At 46.0% G+C, this 19714-nt stretch overlaps 1 protein-coding gene across 6 annotated transcripts in view; it reads left to right on the forward strand.

The window, feature by feature from the left end:
• LOC121554843 (band 4.1-like protein 5) overlaps positions 1-19714 on the forward strand; it is a 59347-nt gene that overhangs the window by 17704 nt on the left and 21929 nt on the right. For all 6 annotated transcript variants that reach the window (XM_041868539.2, XM_041868536.2, XM_041868535.2 and 3 more), the window contains exons 9-16: positions 3252-3339; positions 3650-3738; positions 3925-4015; positions 11501-11670; positions 13021-13127; positions 13287-13305; positions 14282-14318; positions 14643-14770. In XM_041868539.2, coding sequence (XP_041724473.2) covers positions 3252-3339; positions 3650-3738; positions 3925-4015; positions 11501-11670; positions 13021-13127; positions 13287-13305; positions 14282-14318; positions 14643-14770 — 729 coding nt within the window. The remainder of the gene's footprint in view (positions 1-3251; positions 3340-3649; positions 3739-3924; positions 4016-11500; positions 11671-13020; positions 13128-13286; positions 13306-14281; positions 14319-14642; positions 14771-19714) is intronic.

Raw genomic sequence — 19714 nt, forward strand, 5'->3', positions numbered from 1 at the left:
CTACAAACCTGACTCAGTTACACCAATCCTGTCAGGAGGAATGGGCTAAAATTCACCCAACTTATTGTGGGAAGCTTGAGGAAGGCTACCCAAAATGTTTGACCCAAGTTAAAGGCAATGCTACCAAATACTAATTGAGTGTATGTAAACTTCTGAACCACTGGGAATGTGATGAAAGAAATGAAAGCTGAAATAAATCATTCCCTCTACTATTATTCTGACATTTCACATTCTTAAAATAAAGTGGTGATCCTAACTGACCTAAGACAGGGCATTTTTACTAGGATTAAATGTCAGGAATTGTGAAAAACTGAGTTTAAAAGTATTTGGCTAAGGTGAATGTAAACGTCCGACTTCAACTGTACATACTTAATACATGAGAAAAGGTCCCTAGCGGACTAACAACAGCATGACTGCTTGGTTATCAAAAAGGGAGGGGCCAATAGGAGGGAGAAAGGGACAAAGAGAGTCAAACTTATCGTACATACATTTGGAAACTACGCTCACAGTAATCAGAATACTTAGCACCCTAACCACCACCCATTCAGAGAAGAAGTCATGAATGTATTTACATGTCTGTCTTTGTTCATTGTTCTATCTCTGTTGGACCTAAGCCTTCGCGAAAGTGGTAGTTGTAGTGTCCCGCTTCGGTGTAAGGCTCTGCTTGTCCACCAGAGGTCACAATCTTCTTTGTTGTCTTGGTCTGGTAGTGGAGTGTTCAAATATAACAGATAGTCAGATGCACCCGAGGTTGTCTGAGATGGGATTTTTCTTCTTCCCACCTCATGTGGTTAGTCAAAGTTCTAGATCACTTTACATGCACAGTTGCAGACTGTCAATGTTCTGGTCTAGTGAGTTTATCTTCTTCACTTCATGTTGAGATTAAAAGTTATAACCATTTCAAACGTGTGGACTACAGTCTCCACGCTTTCTGGTCTTTCTGGTCTAACCATTGTAAGCCGTGTAGCCACAGCTCCACGCTTTCTGGTCCAGTGTACATTTCGTTACCAAGGCTTTTTATGCACTCTGGTAAAAGGGGCGTTCCTATTTGCTGACACAGTCTCTGAGCTCACTCGGGGCATGTCTAGTCACCGTGAAGAGCTTATATGAAAACCTATGATCTCGTTAGGAATGTGATTTTAGTTTTCTATCTTAACAAAAATACTCTCGTAATTCTCCATGTTATATACAGTCGTGGTCAAAAGTTTTGAGAATGACACAAGTATTGGTCTCCACAAAGTTTGCTGCCTCAGTGTTGATGATGGCAATTTGCATATACTCCAGAATTTCATGAAAAGTGATCAGATGAATTGCAATTAATTGCAAAGTCCCTCTTTGCCATGAAAATGAACTTAATCCCCCAAAAACATTTCCACTGCATTTCAGCCCTGCCACAAAAGGACTAGCTGCCATCGTGTCAGTGATTGTCTCGTTAATACAGGTGAGAGTTTTGACGAGGACAAGGCTGGAGATCACTCTGTCATGCTGATTGAGTCAGAATAACCGACTGGAAGCTTTAAAAGGAGGGTGGTGCTTGAAATCATTGTTCTTCCTCTGTCAACCATGGTTACCTGCAAGGAAACACGTGCCGTCATCATTGCTTTGCACAAAAAGGGCTTCACAGGCAAGGATATTGCTGCTAGTAAGATTGCACCTAAATCAACCATTTATCGGATCATCAAGAACTTCAAGGAGAGAGGTTCAATTGTTGTGAAGAAGGCGTCAGGGCGCCCAAGAAAGTCCAGCAAGCATCAGGACTGTCTCCTAAAGTTGATTCAGCTGCGGGATCGAGGCACCACCAGTACAGAGCTTGCTCAGGAATGGCAGCAGGCAAGTTTGAGTGCATCTGCACGCACAGTGAGGCGAAGACTTTTGGAGGATGGCCTGGTGTCAAGAAGGGCAGCAAAGAAGCCACTTCTCTCCAGGAAAAACATCAGGGACAGACTGATATTCTGCAGAAGGTACAGGAATTGGACTGCTGAGGACTGGGGTAATGTCATTTTCTCTGAATCCCCTTTCCGATTGTTTGAGGCATCCGGAAAACACCTTGTCCGGAGAAGACAAGGTGAGCGCTACCATCAGTCCTGTGTCATGCCAACAGTAAAGCATCCAGAGACCATTCATGTGTGAGGTTGCTTCTCAGCCAAGGGAGTGGGCTCACTCACAATTTTGCCTAAGAACACAGCCATGAATAAAGAATGGTACCAACACATCCTCCGAGAGCAACTTCTCCCAACCATCCAAGAACAGTTTGGTGACGACCAATGCCTTTTCCAGCATGATGGAGCACCTTGCCAAAAGTGATAACTAAGTGGCTCGGGGAACAAAACATTTACATTTTGGGTCCATGGCCAGGAAACTTCCCAGACCTTAATCCCATTGAGAACTTGTGGTCGATCCTCAAGAGGCGGGTGGACAAACAAAAACCCACAACTTCTGACAAACTCCAAGCATTGATTATGCAAGAATGGGCTGCCATCAGTCAGGATGTGGCCCAGAAGTTAATTGACAGCATGCCAGGGCGGATTGCAGAGGTCTTGAAAAAGAAGGGTCAACACTGCAAAAATTGACTCTTTGCATAAACTTAATGTCATTGTCAATAAAAGCCTTTGACACTTATGGAATACTTGTAATTATACTTCAGTGTACCATAGTAACTACTGACATAAAGATCTAAGAACACTGAGGCAGCAATCTTTGTGGAGACCAATACTTGTGTCATTCTCAAAACCTTTGACCATGAGTGTACACAACATATTGGATGTAAACTTGACAGATTAAGTGTGTATACTTTCCACATTACAGTATTTTCGTTATAACATTTTTTGTGACATCACAAAATAATAAACAATATGACAGGATTAGTCTAGATCCCAACTGACCATTCCAAACGTTCGGATGTAAGGAATATTGTTCCAGTGTTTACTTTTTGGACGTAAAGGTTTTGGCGGCAAAAGTCTTCTGGAGACAAAGCACATTCCTTTCACCATACTAGAGGGCCAGAGTGTTAAGGTGTCAAAACCGGCCCAACCCCCACTCCCCTCTTATAATATGCCATTTAGCAGACGCTTTTATCCAAAGCGACTTACAGTCATACGTGCATACATTTTTTTGTGGGTGAGAGGGTCTGGTTGTCAGCCATTTGCCAAGCTGATCTGAGGCCTTGATGACAACACATACGTACACACACCACACATCTCATCTCCTGTTAAACCCAGTATTGTGTATTTTCTCCCTCTGCTCTGTCCCAGGGGCCAGATGCCATCGCAGGCAGAGATTAACTACCTGAACAAGGCCAAGTGGCTGGAGATGTATGGGGTGGACATGCACATGGTCAAGGTGAGGAGAACAGAATGGGTTCTCTCTCTCACGTGCTATACAGAGCTGTACAGAGCTGTACTGGTCCCGTGTGTCTCACTTGGTAGAGCATGTCACTTGCAACGCCAGGGTTGTGGGTTCGATTCCCACAGGGGGACCAGTATGAAAATGTATGCCATTGCAGGCTCTCGATAAGAGCGTCAGATAAATTACGTAAAAAGTAAAATATGGGAAAAGATAAACGCAGAGTGCTAGTGAAGATTTTAAGGACGGCGAGTAACGTGAAGTGTAACACTGCGCTGAATGGGTGTGTCTCCTCCTTTCCCTCCAGGCTCGAGATGGTAATGAATACCAGTTAGGACTGACTCCCACTGGAGTGCTGGTGTTTGAGGGAGAGACCAAGATAGGCCTGTTCTTCTGGTAAGACCACATTTAAGCTCCTAACTCTGCTGGTACACACACTTTCCAATGGACAATGCTTTCTAATGCAAATCCCTGTGTCAATAGCTGGTAAGGGACGTCCTTGTTTTTAACAGAACAACTGGAAAACATCTTAATGTTGTTTCAGATGCAACAGAAGCGTGTGTTTGTGTGTCCCCCCCCCAGGCCCAAGATTACCCGTCTAGACTTTAAGAAGAGCAAGCTGACCCTGGTGGTGGTGGAGGATGATGGGGAAGAGGCTCAGGAGACAGAAGAGGTAATGAACCAACCCTACTCTGAGAGACACACACTGGGGTAGCCATGGTCCCGACCCTGAGAGACACACACTGGGGTAGCCATGGTCCCGACCCTGAGAGACACACACTGGGGTAGCCATGGTCCCGACCCTGAGAGACACACACTGGGGTAGCCATGGTCCCGACCCTGAGAGACACACACTGGGGTAGCCATGGTCTCGACCCTGAGAGACACACACTGGGGTAGCCATGGTCCCGACCCTGAGAGACACACACTGGGGTAGCCATGGTCTCGACCCTGAGAGACACACACTGGGGTAGCCATGGTCCCTACTCTGAGAGACTCACACTGGGGTAGCCACGGTCCCTACTCTGAGAGACACACACACTGGGGTAGCCACGGTCCCTACTCTGAGAGACACACACTGGGGTAGCCACGGTCCCTACTCTGAGAGACACACACTGGGGTAGCCACGGTCCCTACTCTGAGAGACACACTGGGGTAGCCATGGTCCCTACTCTGAGAGACACACACTGGGGTAGCCACGGTCCCTACTCTGAGAGACACACACTGGGGTAGCCACGGTCCCTACTCTGAGAGACACACACTGGGGTAGCCATGGTCCCTACTCTGAGAGACACACACTGGGGTAGCCATGGTCCCGACCCTGAGAGACACACACTGGGGTAGCCATGGTCCCTACTCTGAGAGACACACACTGGGGTAGCCACGGTCCCTACTCTGAGAGACACACACTGGGGTAGCCACGGTCCCTACTCTGAGAGACACACACTGGGGTAGCCACGGTCCCTACTCTGAGAGACACACACTGGGGTAGCCATGGTCCCTACTCTGAGAGACTCACACTGGGGTAGCCACGGTCCCTACTCTGAGAGACACACACTGGGGTAGCCACGGTCCCTACTCTGAGAGACACACACTGGGGTAGCCACGGTCCCTACTCTGAGAGACACACACTGGGGTAGCCACGGTCCCTACTCTGAGAGACACACACTGGGGTAGCCACGGTCCCAACTCTGAGAGACACACACTGGGGTAGCCATGGTCCCTACTCTGAGAGACACACACTGGGGTAGCCACGGTCCCTACTCTGAGAGACACACACTGGGGTAGCCACGGTCCCTACTCTGAGAGACACACACTGGGGTAGCCACGGTCCCTACTCTGAGAGACACACACTGGGGTAGCCACGGTCCCTACTCTGAGAGACACACACTGGGGTAGCCACGGTCCCTACTCTGAGAGACTCACACTGGGGTAGCCACGGTCCCTACTCTGAGAGACACACACTGGGGTAGCCACGGTCCCTACTCTGAGAGACACACACTGGGGTAGCCACGGTCCCTACTCTGAGAGACTCACACTGGGGTAGCCACGGTCCCTACTCTGAGAGACACACACTGGGGTAGCCACGGTCCCTACTCTGAGAGACACACACTGGGGTAGCCATGGTCCCTACTCTGAGAGACACACACTGGGGTAGCCACGGTCCCTACTCTGAGAGACACACACTGGGGTAGCCACGGTCCCTACTCTGAGAGAGACACACTGGGGTAGCCACGGTCCCTACTCTGAGAGACACACACTGGGGTAGCCACGGTCCCTACTCTGAGAGACACACACTGGGGTAGCCACGGTCCCTACTCTGAGAGACACACACTGGGGTAGCCACGGTCCCTACTCTGAGAGACTCACACTGGGGTAGCCACGGTCCCTACTCTGAGAGACACACACTGGGGTAGCCACGGTCCCTACTCTGAGAGACACACACTGGGGTAGCCACGGTCCCTACTCTGTGAAGATGGGGATTGAATCTGACCTGTCACTTGTCACGTAGTCATGGACATCATTTTCAGTAAATAGACTGACTCCCTCATTCAGTTTTCAGTCAAAGGAGAGTTGATTGCTCGTGCTGTCTTTATATTGTGGTAGCACTATTTGAAATGTGTAGCCTGTGTTTCTTTTCTGACTAGATAATGTCAGTAAAGGCTTCTTTGTTCCAGTCCAATAAGACGGCTTTGTATTGAAATTAAAATGAAAACGACCTTATTACAGTACACCACCGGAGGCTAGAGCAGAGCTGTACAAAGCTGCTTTTATAACAAGGCAGGGAGGGAGGGAGGGAGGAGGAGGGAGGGAGGGAGGAGGCGGGCAGGGAACGGCAGAGGGAGGACGAGGGAGGCGGGATGGAGGCAGGGAGGGAGGCAGAGAGGGAGGCGGGGAGGGAGGGAGGAGGCAGGCGGGCAGGCGGAGATGGAGGGAGGGAGGGAGGCAGGCGGAGAGAGAGAGGGAGGGAGGGAGGCAGGCGGAGAGGGAGGGAGGCAGGCGGAGAGGGAGGGAGGCAGGCGGAGAGGGAGGAAGGGAGGCAGGCGGGCGGAGAGGGAGGGAGGCAGGCGGAGAGGGAGGAAGGGAGGCATGCGGGCGGAGAGGGAGGGAGGGAGGGAGGGCGGAGGGGGAGAGGCGGAGAGGAGGCAGGCTGAGAGGGAGGCAGGGAGGGAGGCGGGCAGAGAGAGAGGGAAACTCATTCCACGGAGGGCCGAGTGTCTGCAGGTTTTCCCTCCTCCCTTGTACTTGATTGATGAATTAAGGTCACTAATTAGTAAAGAACTCCCCTCACCTGTTTGTCAAGGTCTTAAAAACAGAAAAACCTGCAGACACTAGGCCCTCCATGGAATGAGTTTGAAAGTTGTTTGCAGCTGTCTGCCTGCCTTCTTCTACCCAGGAATCAGGTTGTGCTCATTAGCTGCTAAGGAGAGCTTTGTGAGGTGGGCTCTTAGGGGAAAAACACTGAGTCTGCAGGACTGCTATTGTGTGCTCTGGACTAGCATATTTGTGTAGCTGTGTGTGTGGGTGGGGATTGGTATAGCCTAGGTCCGTTTTTAAGCAGAGGAATGTCATTGTGTGTTGTGAATTATTGCGTGTGAGGAAGGTTTCTGTGTGTGTGTGGGGGAAAATTCCATAAATGTATAATTCTGGTGCAATTCATATCAATAGGCTACATTGAGGTTTTTCTTTCATAATTTGTATCTGCTGTTACTGTGTAATCCTAAACTGTAAGGCCTATCTACGCACGCATTTTCTCCTCGCTTCCTAAATGTAATTTCTGCGCGAGAGAAGCAGAGATGAAAGTGAACTTGACAGATGTAAACTAGATTGACGCATTCATTCTATCGATCGATGTATGACGGATTTTCTGGTGAGCAAGGGTTTATTTAATTCTAAGTAGAAACATAGGCCTGTCTAAATTAGGCTTTTAAAAAATCCTGCATCCCCTGTTTAAAAAATAATTACGCATCTGACTGTAAAGCGCATTTTCTATATTAGCGGGTTAGGGTCGGGTGCAGGCCTCAGATTTTCACTTTACTACATATAGTCGGGCGGTTGTGGATGGGTTATTAGCAATTGCGAGCGGGTGAACAAACAGTTGACCTGCTCATCACCAATCTAGGGGGATTCGTCTTGTTTCTGTATGAGGCTACCTGGCTGGGCTGGGCCGGGCTTTGTTAGGCCTGGCTGTGTTGGGCTGGGCCAGGCTGGGCTGTGTTGGGCTGTAATGGGTCTGGTTGGGCTGGCTCGTCTCCAGGGAGAGTCAATAAAGCAGCAGCTCGTCCACCCAAATGGCTGGGCCCTCACTAGACAGGCTAACAAGGCGTCTGTCTGCCTCTTACACACTGCTGAACACCTGGAAGTGAGAGCTCACTCCATGGTCAATGATACTTCAGTTTGTCAAGATGTTTTCAGGCCTCTAAAGTAATGAAATGATTTGTCCATGTCCCAAACCATTTGTTGTGTAGATGCAGCTACAGTGAGGGAAAAAAGTATTTGATCCCCTGCTGATTTTGTACATTTGCCCACTGACAAATACATGATCAGTCTATAATTTTAATGGTAGGTTTATTTGAACAGTGAGAGACAGACAGAATAACAACAAAAACATCCAGAAAAACGCCTGTCAAAAATGTTATAAATTGATTTGCATTTTAATGAGGGAAATAAGTATTTGACCCCTCTGCAAAACATGACTTAGTACTTGGTGGCAAAACCCTTGTTGGCAATCAGAGGTCAGACGTTTCTTGTAGTTGGCCAACAGGTTTGCACACATCTCAGGAGGGATTTTGTCCCACTCCTCTTTGCAGATCTTCTCCAAGTCATTAAGGTTTCGAGGCTGACGTTTGGCAACTCGAACCTTCAGCTCCCTCCACAGATTTTCTATGGGATTAAGGTCTGGAGACTGGCTAGGCCACTCCAGGACCTTAATGTGCTTCTTCTTGAGCCAATCCTTTGTTGCCTTGGCTGTGTGTTTTGGGTCATTGTCATGCTGGAATACCCATCCACGACCCATTTTCAATGCCCTGGCTGAGGGAAGGAGGTTCTCACCCAAGATTTTACGGTACATGGCCCCGTCCATCGTCCCTTTGATGCGATGAAGTTGTCCTGTCCCCTTAGCAGAAAAACACCCCCAAAGCATAATGTTTACACCTCCATGTTTGACGGTGGGGATGGTGTTCTTGGGGTCATAGGCAGCATTCCTCCTCCTCCAAACACGGCGAGTTGAGTTGATGCCAAAGAGCTCAATTTTGGTCTCATCTGACCACAACACTTTCACCCAGTTCTCCTCTGAATCATTCAGATGTTCATTGGCAAACTTCAGATGGCCCTGTATATGTGCTTTCTTGAGCAGGGGAACCTTGCGGGCGCTGCAGGATTTCAGTCCTTCACGGCATATTGTGTTACCAATTGTTTTCTTGGTGACTATGGTCCCAACTGCCTTGAGATCATTGACAAGATCCTCCCGTGTAGTTCTGGGCTGATTCCTCACCGTTCTCATGATCATTGCAACTCCACAAGGTGAGATCTTGCATGGAGCCCCAGGCCAAGGGAGATTGACAGTTATTTTGTGTTTCTTCCATTTGCGAATAATCGCACCAACTGTTGTCACCTTCTCACCAAGCTGCTTGGAGATGGTCTTGTAGCCCATTCCAGCCTTGTGTAGGTCTACAATCTTGTCCCTGACATCCTTGGAGAGCTCTTTGGTCTTGGCCATGGTGGAGAGTTTGGAATCTGATTGATTGCTTCTGTGGACAGGTGTCTTTTATACAGGTAACAAACTGAGATTAGGAGCACTCCCTTTAAGAGTGTGCTCCTAATCTCAGCTCGTTACCTGTATAAAAGACACCTGGGAGCCAGAAATCTTTCTGATTGAGAGGGGGGTCAAATACTTATTTCCCTCATTAAAATGCAAATCAATTTATAACATTTTTGACATGCGGTTTTCTGGATTTTGTTGTTGTTATTCTGTCTCTCACTGTTCAAATTAAACTACCATTAAAATTATAGACTGATAATTTCTTTGTCAGTGGGCAAACGTACAAAATCAGCAGGGGATCAAATACTTTTTTCCCTCACTGTATATGTTATGCCTCAAACCCAAATGATTTCGGAAAGAACCAAATGAAGTTTATTTCAAGCAGTAGTCAAAGGGTGTGACTCCAGAGCAGTACATGGGTGTGACTCACTCTGATGCTATTTTAGTGTTGCAACATGTAGACGTTCTGCTCTGGTTGTGATTCCTGTGGTAGAGCGATCGGAGAGGAGAGGCCTGACATACAGTTGTGTAATGGGACTGAGTAGACCAGGGGTTGGCAACAGGCGGCCAGTGGGCTAAAACTGGCCTGCGTGTGATTTGTTTTGGCCCCCCCCAAAGTTTTTTAGTAAGAAAATGAATAAAACAATTGTAGGATTTGTTTTTGTTAAAATCACCAGGAATTATGCTAAAAATTAGTTTAATTTAGGACATCTGTTCCCAAGTATTTCCATAAAATAAAATAGACATGATTGTGTCTCAATCTAATCAAGGTATATAATGATTGTATTTGAAAATAACAATCTCTTTTTGGGTTTAGTTTGCAGTTTACAAATCATTCTAATTATTTTCCGGCCCCCCGACCATTCGCTCCTGCTAAAATTGGCCCGCGGCTGAACCTAGTTGCCTACCCCTGGAGTAGACTAATTAAAATCATGATTTATGAAGCTGCTCGGGACTGTTGCTCAGCCAATCTGACAGGTGACCACTTGGAATGTGGAGTATGTTGTGCAATCGGAATGTGGCCAGGGTCTTGACTTTGGGACTTTTTACTAATCTCTGGTGTGTGTGTGTGTGCACGTCTGTGTGTGTGTGTGGGGGGGGGTCTGTGTGTATATGGGAGGTCTGTGTGTGTCCGACACTGGACTGCACACTCAAAAGTATTCTGGTTGTCCTCTCCTTAATCCCGGAATAGGAGGGAATAAGCAGGAAATCCGGAATCCTCCAACCAGGACTTCTGAAAAACCAGGGAATTTATTGAAAGTTTTCAACCCTAATCCTGCCTGTGAATGTGTGGTATTCTCTTTGTACTCAGTTCCTGTGTCCGAATTAATGAAGCACTGTTAGCTGAGCACTGGACAGACTGATTGCAGTGTACTGAACAGGCTGGCAAGCAGCAGGACAGAGCACTGCTGAGAAAGTCGCTACGCTGGCATAACTGATTAGGACACCAGAAGGGATTTAATTTGCCTCATCGAGGCCTGATGGAAAATTGCAATAATGAGCAAGTTAATGAAAGGAAGCTGCCTCCTCTCTGTCTGTCTGTCTGTCTGTGTGTCTGTCTGTGCTTGGCTCAAATTGGAGCTAGAAAAACGGGTGAATAGGATTGCTGTATATTGTCATCCGAATCTTAAGAGAAATATACACTGAACACCTTCCTAATGTTGATTTGCACCCCCCCTCCCCTTTGCCCTCAGAACAGCCTCAATTCTTTGGGGCATGGACTCTACAAGGTGTCAAGCGTTCCACAGGGATGCTGGCCCATGTTGACTCCAATGCTTCCCACAGTTGTCAAGTTGACTGGATGTCCTTTAGGTGGTGGACCATTCTTGATACACACAGGAAACTGTTGAGCGTGAAAAACCCAGCAGCGTTGCAGTTCTTGACACAAACTGTTGCGCCTGGCACCTACTACCATACCCCGTTCAAAGGCACTTAAATATTTTGTCTTGCCAATTCAACCTCTGAATGGCACACATACACAAACCATGTCTCAATTGTCTCAAGGCTTAACCCATTTCCTCCCGTTCTTCTACACTGATTGAAGTGAATTTAACAAGTGACATCAATAACGCTTTATAACTTTCTCCTGGATTCACCTGGTCAGTCTGTGTCATGGAAAGAGCAGGTGTTCCGAATGTTTCGTACACTCAGTATATTACATATTTTACTAAGTCTAACTGGTTTAATTAGCATGTCTCTGGGTCCATAATAACCAGTCGGATCATGTCTCTGGTCTAGTTTCTCCTGACCAGCATAACTAGGGCCCAAAAATGTCCTAACCCACTTTTTAGTTATATTACTATTTCATGTATTTGTGTTCCCTCTCTCTGTCCCCTGTTCTTATAATACAGGTAGTGACTAGAGTTAAGTTCCTGTCGGTCTCTCTCTCCGTCTCAGGGTAAAGAGCAGGAGCACACGTTTGTGTTCCGTATGGACCACCCAAAGGCCTGTAAGCACCTGTGGAAGTGTGCTGTGGAGCACCACGCCTTCTTCCGGCTCCGCGGCCCCGTCCAGAAGGGCTCAGCACACTCCGGGTTCATACGCATGGGATCACGCTTCCGCTACAGGTAGCTATTAAGCAGCATATGTACACTACACTCTGCCAAGCATACTACTAACTGCATATTTCTCCTTACCAACCATGTCAGTCTGATATGGTTGGTGATGGTACTGCTACACTAAACACTGCATATTTTTCACTCCACTCTGCACAAGTCTCTACACAATGCCCCTATATAATTCAATCCCCAGTTCATTTTTATAATACTTTTTTCATGAGCTTTTTAAAACTAAAGAAATGTGCATATTAGACAAATCCCCAGATGTATTATTTTAATAGGATGAAACACACCATGTACTCACATTAAGCTAACTGTACCTAATGAAACTCGCTAGAACTCCAACTTTCAACTTGGCCCGTTGTGTAAAAATAGCTTGTCTTGCTGCAGTGTAAACTACAGACTGCTAAAACAACAGCAGCAGCAGGCTTTCTCTGGGGCCTTGTTGTTTTAAGGTGGGGTGTTTCTGGTTGGATGGCCACAGACTTCAGCAGGGGTCAGTCCCGTGTCACAACACCTTGTCGAAGGGTTGAGTGCTGAAGGCCACCCTGGGGGTATGAGGGGGAGCTGGGGGTGAAGGATGGGAGGGGATACGTAATGGTACACTGCACCCTCCACATCTCCTTTTCCTCTGAAGTATCCCAGCAGTGGCTACAACACTCGGTGCTTGGCTGTATTCTGTAGGGCCGGGCGGGTTTCCATTCTGATCACGTGGCTGACTAGTAAAACCTCAACCCCAATGAGATGAATCTCATTACCTTTTGTGTTTTCATGTAGTCGTCTTGTTTTCCTTCTGCCTCAACTTGACTCCAATTACCACCTCTTGTTCTCATTACAGCTACCACATTTACATCTTGTACTTTTCCAAGGCTTGCTCTCTTTTCATCTGAACAGAAGATTCGCAGGGTGTCTGTCTGTTTGAATACAAGCTTTCTCTTCAACTGGATCTAGCTAAGGATTTTCTATATGTTCAAGTCATTTGCAAAAACGGTTTCCCAGTGTGGATCCTGAGCCCCAACAGAAGTTCCAGTCACTATGTGAATCAGTCCTGGTGGTCTGATTTGCCATGGAGGCCCTCCCTCCCTCTCCCTGCCTGCCTGTGTTCAAGCTTCACTGGGCAGACTCACAGCCTGACTGTCCCCTGCCTGGTGGTGGGTTGTTTGGTTTCACTCTCATTCCCCCTCCTCCTTCCTGTGTGTTGTTCTGCATCGTATTCACTAGGAACGAAACAGAATCAAGCAGGCCGAAACGGAGAGGGACTACCTGAACTTGTCCAATAGGAAATGCTTGTTTTCGTTTCCCGTAAGCAAACTGTTTTGCTACATTGTGCACTAATGAATATCACCCTGTTGTCCTCAGTGGGAAGACTGAGTACCAGACCACCAAGGGTAACAAAGCCAGGAGGTCAGCATCGTTTGAGAGGAGGCCCAGCCGCCGTTACTCCAGGAGGACCATGATGAACCGGGGTGGGTGGATACACACTCACTGTACACACACACACACACACACACACACACACACACACACACACACACACACACACACACACACACACACACTGTGTAATATACTGCTTATACATCATAATGACTCATTTCTATGTTTTGTCTCTTATCATTTCCCAGGAGCCAACAAACTCCAGGAGTAAGTACATATCCCCCCCAAAGTTATAACAAAATATATTTATATTTTAATGTTTTTTATCCCCCCCAAAGTTATAACAAAATATATTTATATTTTAATGTTTTTTAAACTCCATGTTTTGTGACTAAATGTTTGGAATGGGCCCTGATCAGTGATTGACTAATCTCTTCCTCTAGCTGTTGATTTATAAATATCTGTTCCCTGTTGTTGTATGACTGTGGAAGACCTAATTCATCTCAGTATGATAAAAATGACACACTTACTTTTTAACTCTGCGTTGTTGGGAAAGGGCTTGTAAGTAAGCGTTACATGGTAAAGTCTACACCTGTTTTATTCAGCGCATGTGACAAATAAAATGTGATTTGATTTATATCAGAGGCACACGTTCTATAGTACCCTCTGGTTTGTGTCCTCCAGGCTTGCCTTTATCAGAGCACGCTGGTTATCATCATACACACAGTTCTGTCAGTCCACACTGTGCTGTCTACTGCAAGAAGTTCTAGACCTCTGTACCGTGTGTGTGTGTTCAGCTCTGCTCTATCAGCCAGTGACCTTTTTACATCATAACAGCAATAAAGCATTGTGTATTAGTAATGTTAAATGTCACAGAGGGAAGGGGTAATTATAAAACACAACCAGCCTGACATCCACTTCTTACCATTCGTCATGCTCACTGAATCATATACATAATGGTTAAATCATGTGTGTGGATTACATAGTAGTTAGTTAGTAATGATGTCATCATGACTGTGGGAGTGATGATGCTCACTCCACGTGCATCGTTGTAGCGACGAGTGATTATTCAAAGACATAGCGCTCTGACAAAGACATGGGTCCTCCATGGCAGCCATGTCTTCAGTAAAGTAATTTGCTTCAGGGTTATATCAACATAAGCTCTTAAGGCTGAAAGGTCAAAGGTTAAAACAAAAACAATCATGTTTGTTGAGTTCTCTCCCACCTCTCCTCTCTTTAACAGTCACAACAACAGAGTGAGCCCCAACAAAGATGCCAAGGTATGTTGCTCCCCTGTCCTTGAAGTATACTGACACTGCTGACAAAGAGCCAGTTTCAAGGCACATATTAGGACTGGTCTTGGACTAGGAAGCACTTTCTATAGAGAATCTCTATTCAACATGCTTTTTTATTTCAGGACTGTGTTAGGCATGGGCACGGTTATTTGAATATTCGAATAGCCGAACGGACCTAACCCCTGTCCCTCTGTCTCCCCCAGCCCATCCACATAAGACTTAACCCCTGTCTCTCCCCCAGCCCCTCCACATCAGACCTAACCCCTCCACATCAGACCTAACCCCTGTCCCTCTCTCTCTCTCCCCCAGCCCCTCCACATCAGAAGCCCCTGGTCCCTACCCGTGGTCAGCCCTGCATCCTCAGCCTCCACCAGTGGCCCTATGGAAATCGAAACCTTCCCCAGGAGTCCTGGCGGTGGCCAATCAGAGAAGAGGAGGTGAGGCGCTCTCTATTCTAATGCCATAAGAGCATTAAGCTGCCTAATCTGTCCATCCTGCTGTCACTGGGCACTGGGTACTGGGTGGTGCATCCCAAATCACACCCTATTTCCTATGTAGTGCATTACTTTTCATCAAGGTAGTGGGCTATGGAGGGAATAGGGTGCCATTTTGGACGCGCGTAGAGGCTCTGCCTGGTGCCTGCTCTGCTCTGGGACAGCTAGTGACCAGACAGATACCTGGGTTCTGTTCATTAATCACCAAACAGAAGAAATTAGACTGAAACAGAGGTGGGACTAACTGGACTTGTTCAATAAGAAACACACATTTTTGTTTTCCGTTGCAAAATGTTTTGAAGCGTTTTCCATGGCGTGCCTTAGTGAACATGACCCTGGCTTCACTACGCACACCCTGGAGCTCTCAGGAAGTAGGGTGGTGGTGGTTGTGTGTGTGTGTATATAGAGTTACACTGAGTGACTAGAATGTGAAGGGGATCTGGACTTTGCTTCTTCCAGGGGGGTGGTGCATGTCCAGCTACTGCTGCATTGGTGGTGGCTATGGCCCCGCTGGGTTGGAAACAACAAACTCTCTTTTCTAGGAAATACCCCGTCCCTTTCCTCAGCCCCCTCTCTCTTCTCTTCTCCTCTAAACTTGATCCCCAGAGGATTACTCTGCAATGAAGGGGGTCTGCCTTAAACTTCCTGACATATTAAAAAGAAACAGTTTCCTGTATTTGGTTGACCTTGAAGCTGTGCTCTTTTAAGATAAATCCCCATTTTAAAGCTCTACCTTTTTGTTCTAGTATGATGTACTGAAACCAAACAGGCCTTTTCTAAAAGGAAAGGTATGTACCCTCCAAGTTATCTGTAGATCTGCTTCAACCAATCAAATTATCTGCGCCTGCTGGCTCCTGTGATTCAGGGCTGGGGACTGCCTCTCCTGGGGTAAACAAATAATCTTCCATCCATGGTAATGGTTGCTCTCCTCTCCTGGGGTAAACAAATAATCTGCAATCCATGGTAATGGTTGCACTCTCTGCATTGATCCTCCTTCAATACCAACCCAATCAGTGTAGAAGGAAGTGATGTCATCACAGCTACGCAAATACTCTGGTGACCTTTTGGCCATTGTCCCGTTGTCACGACCACCGCTTGTTGTGATCTACTAATGCTACTGTATCTTCCCTTTTCCCTTATTGGCTCAATACCTGGCTGAGATGATATCTACCATTTGAGTCCTAATTTCACTTCTCGTGTCCCTCCCTAGTCATATGAGGAAGAGTAATGAAAAACAAACTTTATTACAATGATAATGCAGTACTGTAGGCTAGTTGTTTGATTTGATTATAGCAGCCACTGAGGATAGATAAAAATGTCAGCCCACAGCCTATAAAAGCTTAAATCACACTCGGTGCGTATTTCATGGCACTGAGTGAACAAGCTTGAAGGGCTCTGTCAACTGGCAATTATGATTGAATGAAAGTTTACTTTAGGCCAGGAGATCTCTTCAGAATCACTTCACACAGGCACTGAGGCCAGGGAAGAGATTCTCTTGTTGTCATGCGATCAGATCAGGCGGTGGAACTTTAGATAATGGCCCAACATCCTCCTGTAATCTAGGCCTATTCACCATCAATGCTGTAGTGGAGGGTACAGTGGGGGGAAAAAAGTATTTGGTCAGCCACCAATTGTGCAAGTTCTCCCACTTAAAAAGATGAGAGAGGCCTGTAATTTTCATCATAGGTACACGTCAACTATGACAGACAAAATGAGAAAAACAAATCCAGAAAATCACATTGTAGGATTTTTTATGAATTTATTTGCAAATTATGGTGGAAAATAAGTATTTGGTCAATAACAAAGTTTCTCAATACTTTGTTATATACCCTTTGTTGGCAATGACACAGGTCAAACGTTTTCTGTAAGTCTTCACAAGGTTTTCACACACTGTTGCTGGTATTTTGGCCCATTCCTCCATGCAGAGCTCCTCTAGAGCAGTGATGTTTTGGGGCTGTCGCTGGGCAACACAGACTTTCAACTCCCTCCAAAGATTTTCTATAGGGTTGAGATCTGGAGACTGGCTAGGCCACTCCAGGACCTTGAAATGCTTCTTACGAAGCCACTCCTTCATTGCCCGGGCGGTGTGTTTGGGATCATTGTCATGCTGAAAGACCCAGCCACGTTTCATATTCAATGCCCTTGCTGATGGAAGGAGGTTTTCAATCAAAATCTCACGATACATGGCCCCATTCATTCTTTCCTTTACACGGATCAGTCGTCCTGGTCCCTTTGCAGAAAAACAGCCCCAAAGCATGACGTTTCCATCCCCATGCTTCACAGTAGGTATGGTGTTCTTTGGATGCAACTCAGCATTCTTTGTCCTCCAAACATGACGAGTTGAGTTTTTACCAGAAAGTTCTATTTTGGTTTCATCTGACCATATGACATTCTCCCAATCCTCTTCTGGATCATCCAAATGCACTCTAGCAAACTTCAGACGGGCCTGGACATGTACTGGCTTAAGCAGGGGGACACGTCTGGCACTGCAGGATTTGAGTCCCTGGCGGCGTAGTGTGTTACTGATGGTAGGCTTTGTTACTTTGGTCCCAGCTCTCTGCAGGTCATTCACTAGGTCCCCCCGTGTGGTTCTGGGATTTTTGCTCACCGTTCTTGTGATCATTTTGACCCCACGGGTGAGATCTTGCGTGGAGCCCCAGATCGAGGGAGATTATCAGTGGTCTTGTATGTCTTCCATTTCCTAATAATTGCTCCCACAGTTGATTTCTTCAAACCAAGCTGCTTACCTATTGCAGATTCAGTCTTCCCAGCCTGGTGTAGGTCTACAATTTTGTTTCTGGTGTCCTTTGACAGCTCTTTGGTCTTGGCCATAGTGGAGTTTGGAGTGTGACTGTTTGAGGTTGTGGACAGGTGTCTTTTATACTGATAACAAGTTCAAACAGGTGCCATTAATACAGGTAACGAGTGGAGGACAGAGGAGCCTCTTAAAGAAGAAGTTACAGGTCTGTGAGAGCCAGAAATCTTGCTTGTTTGTAGGTGACCAAATACTTATTTTCCACCATAATTTGCAAATAAATTCATTACAAATCCTATAATGTGATTTTCTGGAAAAAATAATCTCAATTTGTCTGTCATAGTTGACGTGTACCTATGATGAAAATTACAGGCCTCTCATCTTTTTAAGTGGGAGAACTTGCACAATTGGTGGCTGACTAAATACTTTTTCCCCCCACTGTATATGCAGGTATACACTACCATTCAAATGTTTGGGGTCACTTAGAAATGTCCTTGTTTTTGAAAGAAAAGCAATTTATTTGTCCATTAAAATAACATCATATTGATCAGAAATACAGTGTAGACATTGTTAATGTTGTAAATGGCTATTGTAGCTGGAAACGGCAGATTTTTTATGGAATATCTACATAGGCGTTCAGAGGCCCATTATCAGCAACCATCAGTCCTGTGTTCCAATGGCACGTTGTGTTTGCTAATCCAAGTTTATCATTTTAAAAGGCTAATTGATCATTAGAAAACCCTTTTGCAATTATGATAGCACAGCTGAAAACGGTGCTGATTAAAGAAGCAATAAAACTGGCCTTCTTGAGACTAGTTGAATATCTGGAGCATCAGCAATTGTGGGTTCGATTACAGGCTCAAAATGGCCAGAAGCAAAGCACTTTCTTCTGAAACTCGTCAGTCTATTCTTGTTCTGAGAAATGAAGGCTATTCCATGCAAGAAATTGCCAAGAAACTGAAGATCTCGTACAACGCTGTGTACTACTCCCTTCACAGAACAGTGCAAACTGTCTCTAACCAGAATAGAAAGAGGAGGCCCCGGTGCACAACTGAGCAAGAGGACAAATACATTAGTGTCTAGTTTGAGAAACAGACGCCTCACAGGTCCTCAACTGGCAGCTTCATTAAATAGTACCCGCAAAACACCAGTCTCAATGTTAACAGTGAAGAGGCGACTCCGGAATGTTTACCTTCTAGGCAGAGTTGCAAAGAAAAAGCCATATCTCAGACTGGCCAATAAAAATAAAAGATTAAGATGGGCAAAATAACACAGGACAGAGGGAAGATTGGAAAAAAGTATTATGGACAGACGAATCGAAGTTTGAGGTGTTCGGATCACAAAGAAGAACATTTGTGAGACGCAGACCAAATGGAAAGATGCTGGAGGAGTGCTTGATGCCATCTGTCAAGCATGGTAGAGGCAATGTGATGGTCTGGGGGTGCTTTGGTGGTGGTAAAGTGGGAGATTTGTAGCCATGCCATACCCTGTGGACGGCGCTTGATTGGAGCCAATTTCCTCCTACAACAGGACAATGACCCAAATCACAGCATCAAACTATGCAAGAACTATTTAGGGAAGAAGCAGTCAGCTGGTATTCTGTCTATAATGGAGTGGCCAGCATAGTCACCGGATCTCAACCCTATTGAGCTGTTGTTGGAGCAGCTTGACCGTATGGTACGTAAGAAGAGCCCATCAAGCCAATCCAACTTGTGGGAGGTGCTTCAGGAAGCATGGGGTGAAATCTCTTCAGATTACCTCAACAAATTGACAACTAGAATGCCAAAGGTCTGCAAGGCTGTAATTGCTGCAAATGGAGGATTCTTTGACGAAAGCAACGTTTGAAGGACACATATTATTTCAATTAAAAATCATTATTTCTAACCTTGTCGATGACTACATTTCCTATGCATTTTGCTATATTTCCTATTCAAACTCATTTCATGTATGTTTTCATGGAAAACAAGGACATTTCTAAGTGACCCCAAACTTTTGAACGGTAGTGTACACTGTATACCCACTTATCTTTCAGTAGCCGTTGTGTATACTCCTTTATCCCCACGATGTGTATAAGTAGTGGAAGTATATGCCGTCAATGAATAAGGCTTATGGAACCGATCAGAAATGTTTAG

This window comes from Coregonus clupeaformis, chromosome 40 (genome assembly GCF_020615455.1).
Source record: "Coregonus clupeaformis isolate EN_2021a chromosome 40, ASM2061545v1, whole genome shotgun sequence".
Lineage (NCBI taxonomy): Eukaryota > Metazoa > Chordata > Actinopteri > Salmoniformes > Salmonidae > Coregonus > Coregonus clupeaformis.